Source organism: Oxyura jamaicensis, chromosome 14, assembly GCF_011077185.1.
Source record: "Oxyura jamaicensis isolate SHBP4307 breed ruddy duck chromosome 14, BPBGC_Ojam_1.0, whole genome shotgun sequence".
In the NCBI taxonomy this organism is placed as follows: domain Eukaryota; kingdom Metazoa; phylum Chordata; class Aves; order Anseriformes; family Anatidae; genus Oxyura; species Oxyura jamaicensis.
In genome coordinates, this window is record NC_048906.1 from 16,654,304 (window position 1) to 16,677,089 (window position 22,786).

General features: G+C 40.6%; 1 protein-coding gene across 2 annotated transcripts; it reads right to left on the reverse strand.

The window, feature by feature from the left end:
- Positions 1-1,310: 1,310 nt before the first annotated feature.
- EMP2 (epithelial membrane protein 2) lies at positions 1,311-22,762 on the reverse strand. 2 transcript variants are annotated; one of them, XM_035339348.1, is made up of 6 exons: positions 22,490-22,762; positions 9,321-9,640; positions 7,512-7,623; positions 5,194-5,287; positions 3,706-3,852; positions 1,311-3,152 (listed from the first exon to the last, which is right to left on the reverse strand). In XM_035339348.1, the coding sequence occupies exons 3-6, from the start codon at positions 7,587-7,589 to the stop codon at positions 2,968-2,970; spliced, it is 504 nt and encodes a 167-aa protein (XP_035195239.1). In that variant the 5' UTR covers positions 7,590-7,623; positions 9,321-9,640; positions 22,490-22,762; the 3' UTR covers positions 1,311-2,967. The 2 variants fall into 2 exon arrangements, with proteins under 2 accessions (XP_035195239.1, XP_035195238.1); XM_035339347.1 differs by lacking the exon at positions 9,321-9,640 and having other exon boundaries at positions 22,490-22,761.
- Between the last annotated feature and the right edge of the window lie 24 nt (positions 22,763-22,786).

Here is a 22,786-nt window from a genome sequence, read left to right on the forward strand (position 1 = left end):
GTAATATTCTAATAGTTTGAACTTTCCCTTTTGTTCACTATGATTAGAAGGCTGAAAGTTTTATGAGGTTTGGGAAATTGTTTCTGTGGAGTTGCGGGGAGGAGAGCAGGGTTTGTTTTAGAAGAATCTATAGAAATCCATCTGTACTTCTGTCATTTCAGTGCAAACCCAAAGCTTGGACTGGAGCAGATATGGAAGCACTGGCTTGTTTCTAACATCTCTCACATAGTCAAGGCACTCAAAATAATCTTAAATGCACAGCTGTTTCTGCAAATGAGGAAAAGAGAGTTTACAAGTAATCTTTCTATCACAGCATCTGTGGATGTTGCATTATTCAATAGCTATTCTTGTGGGACCATGCACTTACATGGTTCAATACACTAATGTTTTCTCTGCTTACCCTGAAAGGCCTTCAACAAAGGACAAAAATAACCAGCTTGTGGTTCTAGTACAGGCAGGAAGAATTTAATTTTACCTGTTCACAAAAATACTCAACTAGTTCTCATCCAGCATTGTGTAAATATATCCCAAGCTTAAAAACATGGTCAAACTGCTAAATGTATCTAGCTTGCTATTACAGTACAATAATTTGTTTTATTTCCATTTACAGCTTCAGAATATATAGAGCATAGAAAACTATATATTTTAAAGGCATATCAGGTAGAAAGAATATCCTAAAGTATATTTATCTTGTTAAGACTCTAGACCAAGCTTTTTGGCGTTTTCTTGGTACTCAGAACATTCACATCTGTTCTATGTGGAATCATGTTCGTATGCTACAGTGAGCATGGTTTTCATTTCTAACTAAGGGGACTGCACTTTTACTGTTGAAGCTGAGTTCAGTTATATATACATCTTTATTTTAAATATTCACTCTATAAATGACCTAAGCATTATCAAGGCAAGAAACTGAAGAAACATCTCTTCAAGTCAATGTCATATTAGCTTAACTTATAGTTTTATAGAACTATATTCTAGATACAAAAGTTTTAATCCTTATTTACTTTAGAATTTTTGTCGTACTATTTTATGTTTGAATAAGACTAGCAAAATGTCTAGCTTATACTCTACTCTTAGCCCTAAACTTACATCTGTTTATTTAAAACAAATTCTGCTGGCTAACAAAATTCAGGGTTTGAATCTGAAATGTATTCAGCAAACTGTAGAAACACTTTTTTAAAAAGTAGGGTAGTAATGCTTGAAATTCAGAGTGTTCACACTAAGAGGGAAAGAAAAACTGACAAAATACTAGTGTCATGCTAGACTGGTGAGAATGCATTTTGCTCAGACTGATTTATTGCATTTTTAAAAACTACTATTACTTTTATTTGCTCTTCTACTTACTTGTCCAATTTCTTATCAGTCTTGTTGGGCTTTCTTTGCTCCCTAAGACAAGTATTACATGTCAAAGCACTTTAGGATGTTAAAGGAATAGAGATGGAACATATGACCCATTAGTCATGTTGGAGACCATTCCTATACTGGTTTAGTTTTGTACCTGAACTTTTACTCTGAGAAATCAAGGACGAATTATCTGCAGGAATGGGTCAGACCATCAGCTGATGTATAACAGGGTAAGTTATCAACTTTAATAGAGCTACGCTATTTTGTAATAGCAACTTTATTCTGTATGAAGTGTAAAACCTCATTCAAAACCTATTTATTTTTTATTGCCTATGTACTGGGCAGCTCGTAGAGAACATACTGAAGTAAATACATGGTTAGTGCTTTTACAAAGTCAAATCTGTATTTAAACATCAAAGCTGTGACTAACCAGCAAAAGACACTTCATTCATTCTCCACCTTGGTCTCCAAACTCTGAAATCACCATCAGCCAAAGCTAATATTATACTGCTGAACAGTTAAGCCTGGTATTACAGTAGAGATTTCTCTCACAAAGTTATTGAGAAGTAAAAATCACCAAATCGTTTAATTTTGAAAAGCTATCCTGGAACTCATAAACAAAACTATTACACTCTGATTTATTTCCTTTTCAAGTAAAATCCACAAAACAATTTAGAATTAAATTTGTAAAGGCCAATTTCCTATTGGGCAGACTCAGGGAAGGCTTTTGTAAATGATATATTAGCCAGGAAATTACTATCTAACCAAAGCCCAGTGTAATAAACATGTTGAGTTTGGCTGTTTTTTCTTTTATTTTCTCTCTTTTTTTTTTTTTTTTTTTTTTTCCCCAGAAAGACTACACAATGCAAAAATAGAGGGATATAGGACTTGAGTGGCGTTATCTCTTACTGCTCAGACTACTCCAGTCCTAAGTTGTACACTGCATTTTCTGGTAACTTCTCCTGCCAAAGGCTCTGCATGCTTAAATGTGAAGGAGAATCAAGAGAATGATTTGCTGGAGCACAAAAAGGAGTTGTTTACTTTTGCAAAGCAAGTGGTTTTAATAAAAGCTCGATGACACTTACTGCACATTATAAATAGCAGAAGAGTAGTCCTCTGCTAGAACAGGCATGCTGATTGCAGTTTGGGGCTTTTAAAATTGTTTGCTTTTGCACTGTGATCTTGGCCTAATTTTTGACTCCCCTGTATTTTTCCCATCCCAAAGGGCTAGATCTGGGCCAGGAATATGGTTAGCATATTGCTTACAAATTAATTTGCAGAGGATTTATTTGTGATCTGGCAGAGGCCAAGAACAAACTGTTAATGCCTGGTAAACGGAAAGCCATTGATGATGATGAAATATGTTTAAAAAAAAAAAAAAAAACACACACACAAACAAACAAAAAAAAACACTTGTCTCTGTCTTGCTCAGCTCCCTGACCTGTTGGTGCCATGCATTCCATTAAACCTGCCATTTTTTGGTATTCTTTTTCATATCAAGAACACACTACATTTTTAGAGAAACAATACCTTTACTACAAAACCATGTAAATGATTATATACAAAATGGTTATTGGAATTTGGTTTTGTACTGTAGTGACAGAAATAACTAGCTGCTGACATTTATTTACGCTTCCTTAATATTAGGTACATAATGCCGCTGATCAGAGTAAAGGCAAATGCAATCCAGGCTAAGACGAAGGAATAGCCATAGTGGCCTTCAGAAACTTCAGGGATATATTCATTGCTCTTGTGCAGTTCTTCATGCCTATCTGTATAAATGGATGCTGCAATCATAACGCACAGACCTAGAGGAGAAATAAAACAGCAAACTTTAGTAACCTTGGATACTGTCAATATGCATAATAACTATTCACTGACTTCCACCAGTGTCCTTTTCTGCAAACACTTATTTTCCATTCTCAAACTAAACTGGGAGCATTTCAGGACACATTTTCAGTTTCTTTGGCAGGGACTAAAAGTGAAGTGCTGTTGCGTATTCATGTCATTTGCAAAGAACACAAAATGATTCTAAACATCAGGATAGTTTTAAGGACTAACAAAAATTAAGGAAGAACCTGCCTATAACAATTGCAGAGTTACTCAATTTTATCAAGATGTTCAGAATCTTAGATATTTTCCCTTCTAAATTTAAATGACTTCTGAGCTGTGATATTATCCTTGTTTTAACTGACTAAATAGTGCAGAATGGAGCAGTTCCATTTTTAAACAAATATGCAGGACAATATATGACCTCCGAAGCCCTACAGATTTCTCGTGCAGCTCACTCTTTTTGAAGCCTCTTTCCCTTTCCTACTTCCATGTAATTATTAAATTCACAAGTGTTGCAAAATCACTCACATGACAGGAGCTGGATAATAGAGGTTAACACAAATCTTTCTCCTTGCTTTAGACGGAAGAGTTGAAGAATGAAAACCAGAAATGCCACACAACAGAAAATAGTAGATAGGATCATGGAGGCCTGAACAGCCTGAATTGATTGATACTCTGCAAAAACAAAAGCAGCCTTGGTTAACACAGTCTCTCTCTTTGCCTACTCCTGCAATGAGCAGAGGGGTAGAGCTATGTTCTCTAAAGAGGAGTTCAGCACATATAGCAAATCAGGTGGGCGTGTGTTGCCTAGGAGGGCCCTTCTCTGCTTTCTTGGTATAAATACAGCCAGAGGATTAAAGACTTAAAAGCTTTTTATAAATCAGAATAAAACACCAGAGAGACTAATTCTCACATACCGCATCCTTCACTACCCTCTATATAGTGAAAACCCAGTGGAAGTGCCAGGTATCCAAGATGACTTACAGCTGCAGAACCAGGCCTCTCACCAGAGCTGGAGACAGCTCTATTCTGTAAGAAGTATCCAGATGTGAGAGCCACTCTCAGCACAAAAGATTCCTTACAGGTTTTTCCTCCTACCAATCATCCTGTATAACTAGGAGCTAAAGTGACCAATAAAATTTTAACTACATGCAGCTAGTTTGTGTAACTTGGCTGCAATGATATGGACAAGCCAAACTGCAGAGATAAGCTGCTTACAGCACCTCCACTTTAGCATAGCTATGCTGCAGTCAGCATGTGTGTGAACAGCAGACATACCTGAGCTACATTTAATCTACCTAGTTCTCGTACCTAATTTCAATGAATGCATAGTAATACAGACATCAAACCTACCCCAAGCATAGGGTAATTCACGTTACTTTAGACAGGCCTGTGCATAACAGGATTGTCTCACTGCAGTATCGATATGCCCTAAGCCAATTTGACATTCAGGCAGCCAATTTACTTTAAGGCTACGTGGCTCTTATCTACTTCATTAATATACACAAAGACTGAAAGTGTGGGAACGCAGCAAATATAGCGCTTGAGAATAAAAAAAAATATTTATTTGGGTGAAGCAGGGTAAGTTAGGCCATGATATGTGTTAATTTATCTTTGTTAAAACTTCAGATTACGGTCTTAATTTCCTCCCATCCCTGTAAAGCAGCCAGTACTCTTATGTTCTGCTTTCAAAGCTAAAGTTCAGTTCTGAGAGTTCTATCACTGCAGAGCCACTTTCAGATGACTTCACTGTTTTTACCTGATCTAGTATTTTAGGAGTACTTTGGCACTCATTCACAATTGTGTTTACTCTCTTTCACTGGGCTACAGTTTCTTCTGTTTTCCTCTAACAGAAACTGTTGCAATAGTTGGCTTTTCCAAAAAGCCACTATTAAGGATTTAAGAAAAAAGGAGCAGTTAGCATATGCAATTTTTTTGAACAAATGTATTACTTCGCAGTGATTTAACCAATTTCCCACTAATGGAACTGAGACTTACACATGCAGAAATACTCACCTCTGAATTGATCAGTTATAGCTCGGCAGGTGCTAGTGTTTGTGGTACACATTCTCCAGACATCTGTAGAAAAATTATCTCCTACCCACCAGGCCTGCAAAATAAAAGCAAAGGGCTCTTACACAAAAATAAATAAATAAATAAATAAAAATTAGGGGGGTGCGGGTAAATGTTACAAAAAAAACCCTCCCTCCTTAGTTATCCTAGTGGCTCCTGATTAGATGCATCAACTGGAATAATGTTCATTTTGCTACTTAACCATTCAAACTAAATTTCAAATCTAATATGCTTAAAAAGCATTCATACAGGCTAGGTCTGAAGAAAGCAAGGGCAAGAAAGGTGTTACTCTTCTGTATCTTTAGATGGGAGGGGAAGCCAACAGCTTCAGGAGTTAGAAAATAAATTTGTGTTCCCAGTAAAGAACTGAAAGCCTCAATGCCCCTGTTTAAGACCTGGGTTTGAGGAGTAACAAGCAGAGAAAAGGTATCAGAGGTCTTTCTACGTGTTTCCTGATAAATTTGACGCTGAGTCATCTACTGACCAAGAAACTAAAGGCTGCATCAGTTGCTATCTGTTTGAACATGAGGAATTTAAAGCCAGACAACTCAGACAACTCTGAGGTTACCATATTTATTTATTGGGTATTTTGGAATAAAGGGTATAACAAGGATGCTTTGTTCATCCATAATACCCTGTTTGGGATGCACAGCTCTTTAAAGGGTTGGAAAATAGCAGTGTAATACACAGGTGAAACAGAAGCCCTGTTTATAAATTTTCTGGTTCCTGGCACTGACATGAGCTAATCTCAATGTAGCTGTGCTGGCAATGTGCAAATGCAGTCCCTATACTATGGCATCTGACTGGCAGTGACAAATTAAGATCTCCCTGTGGTATTTCTGGTTTGGTGTTTTAACATTTAATGCAAAATAGAACTACAGTGACTGAACAGATTTTTACGGTAGCCTGGGAAATGCTGCTAGCACTGCACACAAGTGGCATTTCCTCAGGAAATCCATTCCAGTTCCGATAGCTACCCAGGCCTTTGTTTTGACTAGATTTGGAAAAATATGACTTTTAAATATGACTCCTGGTAGCATCTGCTGCTTATGCAGACATTCCAGAAACCTCACAGAATACCATGCAGCTTAGCAAACAATACACTAATAAAGACACTAGCGTATTATGACAGCAGCCACATGCATCATAGTAACACTGAATTACTGGCTTTAGGAAAAAGCATTACTTTCTCTAGATATACCAAGGCCCTTTTTTTTTTTTTTTTTCAGTCCAAGTGATTGTTTTCAGTCCAATATATGAATATATGACTTTTTCAGCTTTGAATGCTTTTTAATCCTTTCAAAATGATTTTCATGACAACATAAAACCTGAGACGGTGATATAATGTAGTAGGAGGTAGTTACCCAGTTTAAGTTTGCAGTTGTTTAAAAGTAGTCAATGACACAAAGCAGAGTGCATGGGTTTGTATTTCAATAACAATTTGTTGTTTGTTTTGTTTTGTTTTTAATGTAGCAGACCTGAACTAAGAATAGTTCACTGGTCCACTGTCCTAGCTTTCTAAATATCCAAAGGAGCAGGTTAAGACAACCAGGTTTTAGTGCTCAGTTAATGACCTACTTCAATGTACCCAATCAACTACCTGACTGAAAAATAACATCTCAGTCTGTACAATTTTGCAATACAAAGTTGTGGCTAATACATCATTTCACTTAGAGCATAGTGTCTGGAAAGACTGGGATTCAAACCAGCTTCAGTGAGTAAGATAAAGTATTTCAAGCAGACATTTTTTTTTGTCAAGCCTGTGCATTCACTGAATCTCTTAAAGAAAGAAAGACCCCAGTGCACTGTTAAGAGAACCAATCATTGTGCTTTAGAAAGAGGTCATTCAGATTGAGAGCTAGATATAAATATTGGAAGATAAATTCTTTCTGGTCACAAAAATAAAAAGGAAATTTGAAAAGAAAGCTGCAGGATTCAAAAACTTTGTGCTGAAGTTGCTTCAAGTGGATAGAGACAGTTAAATTAATGTCTGAAATGATCCTCATCTGAGGCTGGTTTGAAGAAAAGCAGCCACCTCTTTATTTAGTTGCATGATTTTAAGTGTTACACAAGAACAAACCTCAGGAATAGATATTTTTTTTTCTTATACATGGTTTTGTTCTTCTACCAGGTTGGTGGAAGACTTCTAGGATTCAAAACATACCTAGAAAATAACCTGAAATTCTGTAAGTAAGAGTACATTGTATGTAGCAAAGAAAAACCTGGGTGTTTGAAGGACAAAGAGAAAAAATGACACGTACATTGTCAATAGTTGAGATGAACAGCAGTGCTGCTGAGGTTATGTGAAACACAATAATGAAAGCCAAAAGAATCAACATCCTTGAGCTGAGGAGACTTCAGTCCGAGATAGGTCTGTTAAAAAAAAAAATAGCATAGATGATCATTCTTTAAAAGCTGTTAACTGCTCAACCTGTCATTACACTATTTCGCAGTGGCTGTGAGTGGTCAAGGTCATCACGAGTGTGTTTGATGCTGTTAAAGGGTTCTGAACATCGTAGGCAGTTTGGCTCCAGAGCACACATTCTGTCTCCGGAGGCACAAGATTTCACTTAATCAGACTTTACCTCAGCGATACAGCTTTCGGTTTGTTACCTGTGATAAGTAGCCAGCACCACTGGTGTTAAGACAAAGCTCAACTTGAAGTGAAGCCAAGAGGTGTATTTTGTAACATGCCAGTGAGATGGCTGCAGTGAGTAAACAGAGAAGTTTCTGCAAGCTTCTCCAGCAAGGGTATAAAACACTCCTTCCTGTTGAATTTTAGAGAAGTACTTTTCAAACTGTGGCCTCATTTTCGTTTGATGCCAGAATTTCACTGGCTTTAGTAAGGTCCTGTTTCGACCATGCTTTCAAAGTAGGAAGAACTGCAGATTTCAATAGGATGCTGGTAGAACAAAATTAAGTGTATCAAGAACTACCATAGGAACCTACGCATAGGAACAGCTGTGTTGTATGTTAGGCTTCACACAGGTTGTCCTTTGTTCATACAGTCACAAGTTTTACCCACTGGTGAATGACTTAGGGCTACCATTTTCTCCAATAAAATTGCTTGGACGGATAGAGTGGAATAAATCAGTTAGCAGCGTTAATAATCCAGTTAGTTATTTCATGTTCGGTAACTTAATACTCTCTCTAGTGCCCTCATTAACTTCTTACCTGGTATAGCCCATTTCACATCTCAAATGAAAAAAAAAAAAATCTTAGACACAAGGGAACTTTTTTTGACGTGAAATCGCCAGGAAATCTATGGACAGATAACAAATAGTTATGGCAAACTAGTTATTGACAGATAAGAATATGCAACTGCTCGGTGTATCCGTTATCTTTTTCTTATTGTATACAAATTCTTAACAATTATCATATGCAATATTCTACATAGAATCCCCAGTCTTGCAGATATTTTCTCTGTATTTAATGTGTACCATCTGTGGCACTATTTGCATGTTATCACTCATCAGTACATTAATGTATGTTTCTCCACTTCCTTAGCTTTTGAAATTTTCTTGTATGTCAGATGATCGTATCCATGCAACACATGAAATATGTGGAAGAAAAGGCAGTACTTTTAAGACTTTTTTTTTTTCATGTCTAACCCTCTCTCCCCTACTGTTTGCTCTGTGCTACACTCACAAACTACATGTTCTGCAAGTAATGCAGATGGAGAATTTAACCAAATAAAAGGACTACTTCGACACTTCGATTTTTGAAGAGAATAGCAGCTCCACAGGCACTCTCATCAGTCCAAAATACAACTACTCTGCAAAACTTTAACAAAAAGATAACATGACAGCATATAAACACGCTAAATACAGACTAGAAGTTCCAGACTAATCCTTCACCCTCTGCACTGCAGGACAGCGCTTTGCTGCAGCACTGTGTTATAACAAGCAAAAAGCCAAGCAATGTTAAACAGCTTTTGAGAAAATGATCCAAGAAATTTACTTCTATATCTACTTTGAATGACTGCATTGGAAAGCTATGTCAAATCCTAAAACAAGGGAAGCAGCTAGTCAAATTTTTACTCCTTCCAACTTTCTCCCTGTTAAACTTGCCTTTTCAGCCACAACAAGAACCAGAAGTGGTAATTTCCTCCAAAGAGCCAATTCCACCACATGTCTCAAGATCTGCTGAATCTACCAGCCGCGTTCTGCTTCTAGAAATGTCATTCATGGCTCTCTACCAAGCCTTTCTTGAATGAACGGAAGGAAGAAGGAAAGGAAGATATTTTGCCACATGCCACATCAAAATATTTTCATTATAAAATGTACCAGTCTTCACACAGCACTCTCTTGTGTTGTGGTTAGATTTTTCCAGAGTTTCATTTGTTGCACAGATGGTATCTAAGCAGACAATAATGCAACAGTCATCTGCCCTATAAGAAGAGTGAATCAAATTGCACTCTATTATTTTAAGGCTAACAATATATCTTATTACGTGATGCATCATGAATTAAGAGAGACAGAGAAAATGTAACCTAATTAAAACCAATGTTCCAAAATCAAAACTTGCCAGCCCAGAAAAAATCCCCTTAATTTCGATCAACCGAATGTTTTTGTTTTACTGCTTTCAGCCATAAACAGAAGTGTTTCAAACAGGATGGATAAACATGTATGGGCGATGAGAAGACAGTGTATGTTTCTCCCAAATAAAGACAAGATTAAATGAAAGAGCATGTAGTTTTGTTTTCACAAAATAAAACCACAAAGGCCAGTAAGAGTAGTTTCATGCTTCTCTTCTGAATAACCTTCCTAACAGCCATTTTTAGATACTTCCTCCTGGCTTGCTGGCCAGGCTCCTTCCATGAGCTGCTACAACTGCCCAGCACACAGTGCGACAGCAACCGCACGCAGATACAGGCATTAAATGTCCCAGGGGGGAGGAAGCAGACAGACCAACTCCAGGTCGTTCATACCAAGGCAAGACAACCACTGCTTGCTCCCAGGAGAGCAGAGGAAGACCTGCAGATTTCAATCTCTCCTTTTCTCCTATGATGCAGCTGGTGCTGATGCAGGACCCCCTACAGTATCCACATCCCTCTCAAGGCAGAGAAGACTTCACCTCTCAGCCCATTAGCAACCAGTCCTACTTCAGCCCAGACAAATCTGGGATTTAAAAGTTTATTTTATATTTTAGATACTTCAGATTCTTCTACTCCCTAAGTATAAAGCTCTTCCTTCCCTGGTCCTCTGAGAGCAGCCTGCCTGGGTACCTCTCCTAGAAGCAAGCAGCTCTTTTCCTCTCTTGTGAGCTGGCAAATGACGTTTTTAGGTTTTAGCATGGAGAATTTCAGAGAACACTGTTTGCATTTGCATTCAGAATTCTTAGTGTTTTAATTATTCATTGCTATCAAGATGCTTTGCATCCTAGTCTGCATGCTACCTGTGGTCCTCTCCACTACTTATTCACTGCTAACTGTTCCTCAAAGGTTCTCTTCAGGCTCACAATTGTTTCCAGCTTTTAGCAACAGTCTGAATGCCTGCTGAAGCTTGCCAAGCCAGCAGCGTGCCACCTGGCAGCAAAATCAACATCTGCTTTTTGCCTCCCTCTCTCAAAATGGAGGGTACCTGCAGGAACAGATCAGCTTGCACTGCTGTTTAACTTGGCTCAGTTCTGCTCAGCAGAACCACCAGCAGTTCAGGTTAGATTAAAACCCTACCTTTTACATGGAATACATGCAGCCAGGAAAAAATATTGCTGAAAAGTGGTTACTAATGAGAACAGAAAACACACTTTTTAAATCCCAGTGCTCTAGCATCTCATTGTATTACATATAAACAAGAACAACTATATATACAACTATACCGACAACTATATTGAGAAGATGCATAGAAACGATCAGACTTTTCAAACAAAATTTTGGTATCAGTGTGTGATGTGATAGAGAATTCTGGAGTATTTTTTTACATTTCCTTTTTTGGCAGACGTGGAAGCACTGCCCTACCTGCCAGTGCTAGTGCACGCTGCTATGAAAAGGCTTCTTGCTCTGCCAGGATTCTTACTCTTAAATTGCTCATCTTTCCTGTTTCAGTTGCTTGATTATAGGTAAGAGTATTTATGTTGATCAAAAGCTTTCTGTGTAGAATCACCTGTACTTTCTATCATTTGAAGTGATATGCATGACACTCTCTAGTCAAGGTATTTCTAATTCCTAAGTACACTGCCTTGAGGCATGGACAGAGACTGGGATGATGCAAAAGATATTATTCATCTTTCTCCAAATTGGTTTCAATTATTTTAATAGTTCCTACACAAACACAAAAAAAAGCTTTTTGGACCCACTACGGACATCTTTTAATAGAGGTGATGGAGCCACTCTTCACAGACATGCATGACAAAAAGACTAGAGGCAACAGTCACAAGTTACAACAAGGAATAATCCAATCGTGAAAAATGCTTTAACATATTCAGTAAGAATGATCAAGTACTGGAACTGAGCCCAAGAGTCTGAGAGTTCTCCATTCCTGGACATCTTTGTAAATTGACTGAAGCAAGGCCCACAGCATCCTGAGCCAACCCCATGCTTGGAGCAGAGCTCCAGACTGGAGACCTCCAGAGGCGCCTCCAGCTCTGCTCTCCTGCCACTCTGCAGCTATTTCAGGACACCCTGTACTGCATCACTGGAGGAGAGTCCAGCTAAGCTGTGAGAACAGAGAGCTTAAAATATGACTTACTTCATCGCAGTTGACATTAAAAAGAGATGCTGGGATTGTGCTAAGAGTTAACATTGGATGACAATATGAATTCTTCAGTTACAAGACTCAGCATTTAATACCACTTCACAAAGTATGTGGTAACACCAAATGTACAGGTCCGGCTGAGTTAAAAGCACATCCTATCACTGAATCCAGGAGGAGTAAGTTATGAAAATCCTACTGAACACATCCAGATTTGCTGTGGCAATAAGGTTTCCCACAAATGCTGTTATGTTGTGGGACACTTGCATAAAACACATTGAAAACAGAAGGCCAGTTATATTAACAAACATTTTTTTCAATTAGTACAAAAGAACTGTTCCTGGGTAATACTCTAGTGCTGCCTGATTTTGCGCAGGGATGATAAATGCAGCAGTTGGAGTTATCTTTAATTTCTTCAGCAATACATTAGTATTGGAAGCAGTAATTTCCACTTTCAGTATTAGAGCATGATGTGCTTTACAAGATGTGGCTAAGGGCCTTCAAGACATGCAGAGGCAAGTTCATTTTTACAAGATAGAACAATACAACACTCACAGATCTACATGGCTTAAAAAAAAAAAAAAAAAAAAAAAAAAGCATCAAGTCCATGTTTCCCAACGTTTCTGTGTAGTAAGCAAACATGTTACAAAACTGGCTTGCCTCTCTATGTCAAGCTCCACCCCTACACCTCCAAAAAAAGCTTCATTTTATCTCTAAGATAAAGTTTATCTTTAATGTCCAGCAGTACAAAGAGGCATGCCTATTTGAATTTCCTCTGCTGTTTAGTACAGCAAGCAAGCAAAAAGGAAAGCTCTGCCTTGGCCAGTTCAGCAGAAGGTTAATCACTACTTTCCAGTCCAGATGTGATCTCCACAAGCCATGCTTTCATTTCATCCCATGCAGTTCCATTTTGCTGCCAGGCTATTTCTCATGTTCGTGCATCCTTAGCTTTTGCAACCAGAGAAGCATGTACATCGTATGGTCTGTTTATCCCATGCTCATGTGCATTGAGAGGACCAGAGCTGTTCCCACCACACTGTCTCCTGCTCTCACTTCCTAAGATGAGTTCTTTGTCTCATCTTCACCTGAGCTCCCACATGGAGAAAATCTGGAAGCAGCCAGGCCCGGCACATAGCAGGGCGAGCACCCACAGCACAGTTCCTGCTCAGCGCAGACAGCGTCTGGGCGTGCAGACTGCCGGTCGCCCATGGCGGGCGTGCTGAACAGACACACCCTAGTGAAGGGGCCGGGGATCCTGCTGAACAGGTCAGCGTACTGCAGCCTTCTGAGCCGAGATTTCTCCTTGTAACCAGCACAGCAGGTCTTTGGACTGTCAGTAAGGATTCAATTCGGCTGAACTTTCTCAAGGTCACCACTGTAAAACCAAATCAAAGTGAGCCTCCTTAATTAGCAATTCTTCTGCCCCTCGGTGCTATAATTAAGACTGTATTTGTGAAGCTAGAAGAAAAAGGTTGTATGCTGGTCGCATGCGAAGCCTGTCATCTTGTGATGCATCATAAGATGTTTGGATTTACATGATAAGCATTTAATTCTGCTCTGAGTTCTTGCCACATCCCATGGTGCCTCATGACACAGACACAACTCAGGAGTCAGCGCATGTTGTACCTGTACCGTTGTCTCTAAACATCCATAATATTCCCTGGTTTACAAGGAATGGAGTGACACAGTAAACTTTTTCACTCTTTTTTTTTTCCTTTTACCAAATACAAAGGGTTCTGTTTTTCTTGTGCAGTTCTCCAAACTGGAACCAAAAGTGAAGTAACTTCAGACAGCAAAACTATCAAAAGCTTTGAGGGTTTCAGCAGTTCTCTAATGCCTAAATAGCAAACAACATAAAAGACAAGAAAATCAGGAAATTTAACACCAAGAGGACAATTATAGCAGTTGAAACAACTCACTCCAATTTCATTACTTCTGCCCAAGTTAATTTTACAAATGGGAACACCAACATTACAAGCTACAATTCACTGAGTGACATTCCTTAAAACAAGGCAAACAATCCTCAAACTCATACTTCCTTTCTATGCTTTGTCCTTTCAATATTCTCCAAGCCAACCACCACATAAGCCTGGGTACCACAGCATGGTTTTTATGCTTGATTCTCTGCTAATGAGTTTTTTTTCCAGTTTATTTTTTTGTTATGCAGGAGGTGCCACCAGCCTCCTGCAGCCACCTTTCCTCACCACCACTACGCGGTTACCTGCTGGTAAACCACTTTATAAACTCCAGTCACACCTACTGCTTGCTCTTGCCAGCTGCCTTTTCATTGAAGTGATACTGGATTAAAACCTCCTTCAGATGGCTAGAATATCATTTCCTTGATTCTTCTAATACCAGTTACACTTCTATTTTCAACCTTTAGTGGTGTATGAAATACTGGTGGTCCAGGACTGTATCACTCTGGCCCTATTCACAGTTTGTGGTAGTATCCATACATTAATTCATAATTTGAGTAATTCTCATTAGATCATTTGTCTAACACAAAGCTAACACTGCATGTAAATTTACTGCATGTAAAGACTCTGCTGCTGGTAATCCCTGAAAAACACGTTGATAGTTCTCTGGTGCATGAAGTGAGCTGTTACTGTTGGAGCACACAGATGTACAACCTGCAAAGAAAAATATTTGTTTTCTCATTTGTTAAAGTCTTATTTGTAAGTGTAATTCAGCAGCTAAAAATACAGGTTTACCAGCAAATGTGGCAGTCTCTCCATTTGTGCTCATATTCTGTTCTCAGAGAATTGAAGATATTGTAGAACTAGGCAGAAGCAAACTTAAAATCTAAAAAGATTCAGAATGCTTATTCTTATATTAATCCCCTTAGGTCCATGCATTGAAGATTTTTATGTAATTTGTAACTTGCATCCGAGAGCAAGAACACGTGTACATTACATACATCTGAACTCTGGCTCTGTAGATAGTTTACCATACAGTTAGGACAGGAAAACGGAATTTTTCCAGTAGTAGATAGTAAAATGGGTTACTTGACTTCAAGGACCCTTATACATCCAGCTACTTTGAAAAGTCCTTCATCACAAAGCAAAGAAATCAGAAGGAAATGAAACAATGTTCCCTATATACAATCACTGCCATTATATTAAAAAAAAAAAAAAAAAAAAAAAAAAGGAAAAGAAATCAATACCACAAAAACTGAATTCACAACATTTTCTAGACTTTGTTCTCTTTGGACTACAATATTTGTCTGTTTGATTCAATGACAAAAAATGAAAACAGGATCATTCTCCAGATCTGTATTTTTGGTGCTCTTGTAGCAGACTGTCTTAAAACCCATCAATCTCAGCAGCTAAGAGAGTCAGCTTGTGGGATTTTACAGTGAAGTACGGGGGCTTGGAGACAAACTGGCACGATATGGTGTGACCTGGTTCTTATCCAACTTCTTTCAGGAAGTCCTGCCTTGAAACCAATGCCCTGAAGCCTGTTGTTTGCATGCACCAAGGTGAATGTAAATGTGCACCTACAGCTTAATAAAACCTTTTGTTATGGCAGTTGGATGTTTGTCCATCGTACTGGACTGCCTGAAGAACAGTAAACTTACAGTGAATAACCTCATGTTCTTGGCCTACTGATGACCTATGTGTGAGGGGATCCTGAAGCACCATTTCAGCTCTGTATGAAACTATCTTCAGAAACCACCCTACCAAAGGCAGGACAGACCGTGCTTACCAGTCTGCCAGTGAGGCCTGGCAGATCTTCCCTGGACTTCCTTCACTTTCAACACATCTTCCTCATCAGATCTGCATTATTAAACCAGAACTCTGAGGTCCGGGAAATTATAACCCTGCTATCCCATACCTTTCCAATCAAAAACAAGAAAAAAACTGCAGCAAAACTGGCTATCTAGCTGCTAACTACTGAGAACCAAGGAAACTGATCTTTCTAATTCCTTAGGAATGCTTTTAATAAAGCTTTGACCCAGGGATGCCAGTGCTGCTGCCACTTCTGTAACTCCGACGGTCATTTATTTGCAAACAAGTTCAGACCGGGTTTAGACTTGCCCTACCACTCCTTTCACTGTGGCCTTGCTGCATGCACTACAAAGTTGCTCTGCCATGGAGCCTTCGTGGGAAGAGCAAAAGAAAACAGGCAGGGCCTATGGGAAAACACTAGCACAATGCCCTGCCACGGTGCGGGGAAGTGGCACTCACAGGGGAAGGAGCCTTTCAACATCTTACCTGAAAATCCTGAAAAAGAGTCTCGAGCTTAAAAGACTCAACATAGATGTATTCAAATGCTCTAGCAAGAGCTGGAAGAGAAGTGTCCCAGCCACCATGTGCTGAGAAGACAATTTAGCGGGTAAAAAGCTGCAGTTATAGAAGCCAGCTATCTATACCAGGTGGACAGATCCACAAACCAGCACCTTCCTCACAAGTCAATCAAAAAATTGATTGAAAAGAATACATTCTTCTTTTTCCCTAAAGCTGTCATGTACCTGCACTTTTACAATAATCTAATCTCAGACTTAACCTGTCCAATACAAAGCACGCTGGTGTAAGGTATGTGGTTGTAATACCTGGAAGGGTTACACTTCCCCTCTCATTCCAATTGTGTGGCTGTTGCTTGTGCCCTCCACCATCTGCTCATCCACCTTCACTTTAAATAGTCACATGCCTTTAGAAAAATGCTAACTTTTTAAATGAAAGATGCTCCATGGCAGCATTCTGTTCAAGAGATCCATTCTCAAGAGGCAAAAAATGAGAAAATCCATCAGTAATTTCAAAGAAGGAACTGCCTGTATACTATAGGTTTGGGTCTCTTACAACACATGCATGTTTTCTCTTTCATAGAGCCATCAAAAAAACACTACTAAGTACCTTTAAGTGTGTATGTGTAGAGCTTAATTGTATCCTTACAAATTTGGAAAACACACACACACACACCCCATTTCAGGCATTAAATACAGCCTTTCTGTTCAGCCAGTTTGCTCTAAGTTGTGCACCAAATACCACTTCAGTATAAACAAAATTGTGGCATACATTAAAACCCTCTTAACAATCAAGCTGGTCTAAAAGTACTACAGGCTAGTTCTCCTAAGCTAAACAAGACAAGAACTTCTTGTTCTGGCTTATTAATCTCCAAAGACAGAGACAGACTGGCGATGCACTTGCTTGCAGGTCAAGGCAGACACACAGAAGGAGAAAGAACCATGTAACCTAAAGATGAGAATAAATGGCTATAAATCAGATGTAAGCACATTCAGCATGGAAATTATAACTCTCAGAGCTCTCAGGTTCTTGGAACAACATTATAATTACCACAGCAATAAATAAAAATAAATAGAAGAGCTGCCTTCGCAAACAGGAATTATGTGATGGAGTGGGAATTAGCTGGGGAGTAGGGCTGCTGACCCCAGAGGTCCCTCCAGTTGAGTACACCTGTGAAGGTTGTCTCAACAGCCTGGTTTGTGTCTCCATATTTTTGGCAGCATGCTTTAGCAGGATATACATAGCCTTGGCACTGCTGGATTCCCTCCTTTCCTTCAAAGACTTCAGGTGCTGCTGGGAGCAAAGCCAAGCATAGATCTGTGCGGTGGAGTAACACAGGATGCAACCATGGGACTGACAACATGCAAGCGGCTTTAAGGCAGAATTCATTTCTCAGGTGGGTGGTAAAGCTGCAAAGAGCAAGGCCTGTACCTCTTCCTGAAGGTGCTCCACAGCCCCCTGCTGCCTCACAGCACTGGCAGCTCTGGTGCCGGGCCGCAGAGCTCGCTGCAGGCTGCTGGCACCATCCTGCTGCTGGCCCAGGGGCTGAGCACATGGCCTCCTGCAGCTGGGACAGGGACATGGACGAGGTGCTCCAGCAAGCTACTGAGCTGTGGGAAGTTGCCTGGGAACCTGCTCCGGCAGCAAGTAACTGAACTGAGGTGTGGTCGGGCCTCACCCCTGCTCAAGACACTGCGTGGCCATGTTTCAGTGCTGAGGCTGTCTCCACTCAGTACCTCACCAGGGCAGGGAGGGACAGACCACGTGTAACACCATCAGGTTGACAGCTTAAATGTGTCATCTGTCTGATCCAATTAAAAAAAATGTAAAGAAAGAAAAAAGAAAATGAGAAAATGAGAAAAAAAAAATACAAAAATAAAAATGAAAATCAGGAAAAAAAAAGAGAAAAAGAAAAAAGAGGAAAAACAAACAAACAAACACCACACGTGCAGCGTTAATTCCAGAACTAACAAAGTTATGTGAGCAGATCTCAAAACCTGGGCTCTACTGACTATAGATTTCTGCTTATTTAAAGATTAATCCAGATACAACAGAACAGCTCGAGTGATTTATGTTGTTCCACCTAATTAACCAACAAACAAAGGCAGAAAAGGTCTGTTTTTCCAGATTGAAAGCAATGTGTTTAATTCAGGAGAAATGAAAGCTGATATTGTTTTAACTTTGGCAGATGCTCTATGGAAATTACTAGCAATTAAATGTGTTACATTTGCTGCTGTAAAATTTTCAAACTGCTTGTTTTGATTTGGCCAAGACTAGCGCTGTATCAGGAAACTTGGGTTTTCGTTATTTCAGAGTTTACACATCATCTATCAGGAGTGTGAAAATAACATCTCTATTGACTGTAGAACAGTTGGCTATAAAATGGAAAGCAAACTCTTCCCCCACTACTACTATTTTGTCTCACCGCAACACCGTGGCATATGAGTGGATTTAATACTCAACCAAGCAACGGACCTTCTGAACACCATTTTTATGTGCTAGTTTGTAACTGTTGCAATGGAAAGGGAAGCTTCAAGATCACCACATGAACATCAGCAGGAATTCTAACACCATTTTCACTTTGGAGCTACACCCAGCAGGTACATGGCTGTGTGGCAGCAGAGCCCAGCCACCTCCTGCCCCAACAGTGATCCATTCCACAGCCCCCTGCACCGAGTGGGCTGCTCGTACATGCCTGGCTTGGTTCTGTGTTTGAGTTACACTGCCGGTTTGTAGCTTCCACAGACTGAGGGCTGCCAGCCTTATGGACCAGGTGAGCCCGAAAACCGCAGAGCTCAGCAGCAGCACCAGGGACTTCTGCCTGGAAGAAGGGCATGTGTCGCCTTCTGTGCCTGCACTGGGCGCCCAAGGGAGCGCTCAGACTGCCCACCTCTGCTGTCTGCACCCTGTACAGTTCCAGACAAGGCATAGCGCTTAAGAACCAGAGAAGTAAACCACAAATATATATCCTATAGCCATCTCCAAAGGGTGCTTGAGTCAGTCCACTTTCTGCTCAACCTACAGACTCCTCTGAATGTCTCTATACAGCCAGAGGGTTGTATTTTAAGGTAACGCCCAAATTATGAGGCTTCATCTGGCATGCACATACTATCATTAAACCTGCCCATGAAACTTCACAGGCAAAATAAAAAGGTGTAATTACATTTTCCCTATTTGGTGAAGAAATAATAATTCCTTTGATGGATGAATTCAGGCCATCAGGCTTTCTCTTGAATCCCACCCAGCAAGATCTATTTTCTAAAAACTGAGATGCTTATCTTCCTGATGAAGTCATGAGCATCACCTGATATAGTGAGATATATGCTACAAAATTCTCTCCTCTCTAAAATAGTAAAGCTTTCAACAAAGACAGTAAATACCAAGACCACACCACAAAGATCACCGGTTTGCTTTGAGCATCCAAAAAAACAAACAAAACCTAACAAACATTGAACAGCTCCAACTGCTCCATGAATGGAATTCCTTAGCGCTGTGGCTTATGTTTCCCCTGCTTTACCTCTGAGACCAATGTGATTTCAATAAAAGATGTTCATTCCTTTCTACTTTCAAATTTGGCTACGTTGAAATATCACATGGATTTTATATATAAAGTGTTAGGTACACTTCAGAATAAATCTCTTTCTTATTAGATCCTGTATAAAGCAGTGCCTTTTTCTGCTGGGTCTTCTTCCAACACAAATGTGGCAGTAGGACCTGGAAAGAACATCTTCTGCTGGCTAGCAATATAAAAACCTTGTCCCCAGAGACCTAATTATCTCCTATTAAAAGCATTCTTATAGTGATTTATGTGGTGGTGTCACGTCTTACATGACGTTCAAATAGAACACAAAGTCTAAATGCAAAACCAGAATATGCACAAACCAGAGAAGTTAAATAGTCTCCTTGTGCTTCCATACCTCTCATTTTTAAATGGACAGGGAAACAGCATTATGAAAGGAGACGGACTACAACTAATACATGTAGCAAACACAGAGGAAGGTCTTGCTCCTCTAAATACCAATATGGGACTCATCAGTACATTCTTCTAATCACTGTAGGAAGTTCAAACCCAAGATGGTTAACAACGTTGAGACAAACAACACCACAAAATAAAAGGCATGAAAATGGAAGTGACAGAAAGATACAAAACAACTGGGAAGCAAGAACTGCTAATAAATCAAGGGACGATCAATCATTAACCAGCAGTGGGTGTAAGATGAAGCTGAAGATGATTTCTTTTAAGTAGCGTTGGCCAGAAACAGTAACTATGGCATCTGAGAATTGCAACAGAGCTCGTCTGAGAACATGAAGGCCGAGAGCAGCCGTCAGTCTTGACCTGCTCTGTGGACTGTTAGTGTTAGGTCAGAGGTTGGACTTGATGATCTTGAGGTCTCTTCCAACCTAGAAATTCTGTGATTCTGTAACTTCCATTATTAGCAAGGCTTTAAATCTGTGTAAGCAAATAGCATACACTGTTTTTCCTCACTGGCAGATCCACAACATAAACAACACTGTTTGGCTGTTTATGACAGAATTCCTTCCAGAGGCCACAAATAAAGCATACACCACCAGTAGCATCTTGTCTACTGGTATTGTGTTGTTTTTATTTGAAATTATATCAAGAGACTGTTTTCTTTCCTGAAGGAGTACGCTAACAAAAAAACAATCATCCTGTAAGAGATTTCATGGTATTAATGCATTTCACTCATTTCACACTTAATGTTGACGGCTAACCAGTTAGCAGAATAATTCCTGGTTTCCTCAAAATCAGCTTGGGTATGCGGTTTACTTGATAAAACCTATATCAGCCATGTAGCTGACGTGACAAAACCTGTACACATCTTTATTCAGCACAGAGGAGGAACCTTCCTCCAGGTATCCATTCTCCAGCTTGATTTTACAAGTTTACAACAGGATGCAGAAGGCACCTCAGGTTTCTCCCCCACGCTGAACCACTTGTGTGGGTTACTGCCTGCCCACCTCTGCAGCCACCTGCCATCCATCCTGGCAGCCCTTTTCCTGAACTGCCCAACACTGCCTGGGCTGCAAAGCTTCCAAAATTCAAGTCAGAGAGCAGGTCCAGATGGAAGTGTCATTACAGGGTATTTTTCATTTGATAGCAAAAATACCTGCTCGGGCAGGCAAGAAGGCTTACTTTACATAGCCAACACACCAGCACTGGATGTAAGGAGTCTGAAAGTAAAGGAAGAGGAAGTGCTGCTTTTTCTTTTTTTGATGGAGAATGGCCAACCCTAGTTGTTTATTTCTAAAATTCCTAAAGAACTCTAAGAAAATGTGATTTTACACATCAAAATGTGCACATTACAGCTATTCCGTGGGTTTCTCCATACACCTCTATCAAGTCAGATACTTCTACAATGCTCAACTGCAGTAATTACTCATCATTTCCAAAGCATTTTCAGGTGCTGGGAAAAGCAAAGCAAAACAAAACAAAAACACACCACCTCCCTGCACCATGTGAACAAAGCATTTCTGCCAAGAATTTAACGGAGACGCTGAGTGGCAGGTTCCTTGGTGGCAGTGGCCTCTGACTGAGCTCCGGGAAAGTCAGGGAAAGGCAAGCTGTGCAGTATTCATCCCAGAGATGTCCAAACAAGGAGCTGGCCTCTCAGATTGAATACCTAGTGCTGCGAGCAACCCGCACTGCTGAAGCTGAACGGCCCATCCGGTACCTGGCACGTTAACGTCCCAGGTGTCAGCCAGGCATCACAGCTGCAAAAAGTACCAACGGGACAGGCAGAATGGCTTTTTGGACCTGTAGCTCGACTCAAGTGGAAAAACGCCTAGTGCTGGCAAAAATGCCATAAACCGAAATCTGCACTGAATTATATATAAATGTATTTTCCTTCCACTAGAGGGGGTGAGCTGCCAAAAACGATCCAATTTTACCGTAGCGGACGCAAACTCCACTCAAATCCCATCAACGAGAAGAAAAACAAAAAACAAAACAAAACAAAACAAAACAAAACAAAAAAAAAAAAAAAAAAAAAAAAAAGAGAGAGAGAGAGCGAAGGAGAGAGACGGCGAACTTGGGGAGGCCCGGGAGGCCCGGCCCGGCCCCACACAGCCCCAGCGGGGGCGGCCGGCGCGAGCTCCGTAGCCTGGACGGAGGGGAGCAGCGTAGTAAACAACCCCCCGGATTATATTTTTGTATTTTTCGGCGCGGTTTCTTCCTCCCCCCAGTTGCAAAGCGGCTCCCCTCTTCCCTTACACACTACACCGTCCCGTCCCGGTGCCGGGCCCCAGCCCCTGACACCCCCCGCCCGGCCCGGCCCTACTCACTGCCGGGGGCCGGCGGCGGCTCTCCGCCCGTGTGCAACCGTCTGGCGGCGGCGGCGGCTGCCTCCCGCCCTCCCTCCTGCAGAGATGATGTCAGACGCAGGCTGGGTGTGGAAAGAAAATAATTTTCAAAAGTGCCCCTCGGCCGCCTGTGAAGGCAGAGGTGTCTCCGTGCGTGTGTGTGCGCCCCGGGAGGGAGGGACGGGGCGAGCACGGGAGAAACTTTTCCCCGCCCGTTTCCACTCCGCCGCCCCCTGTGGCCGGGACAGTGCCGTGAGTGCGGGGCTCCGCCGCCCCCAC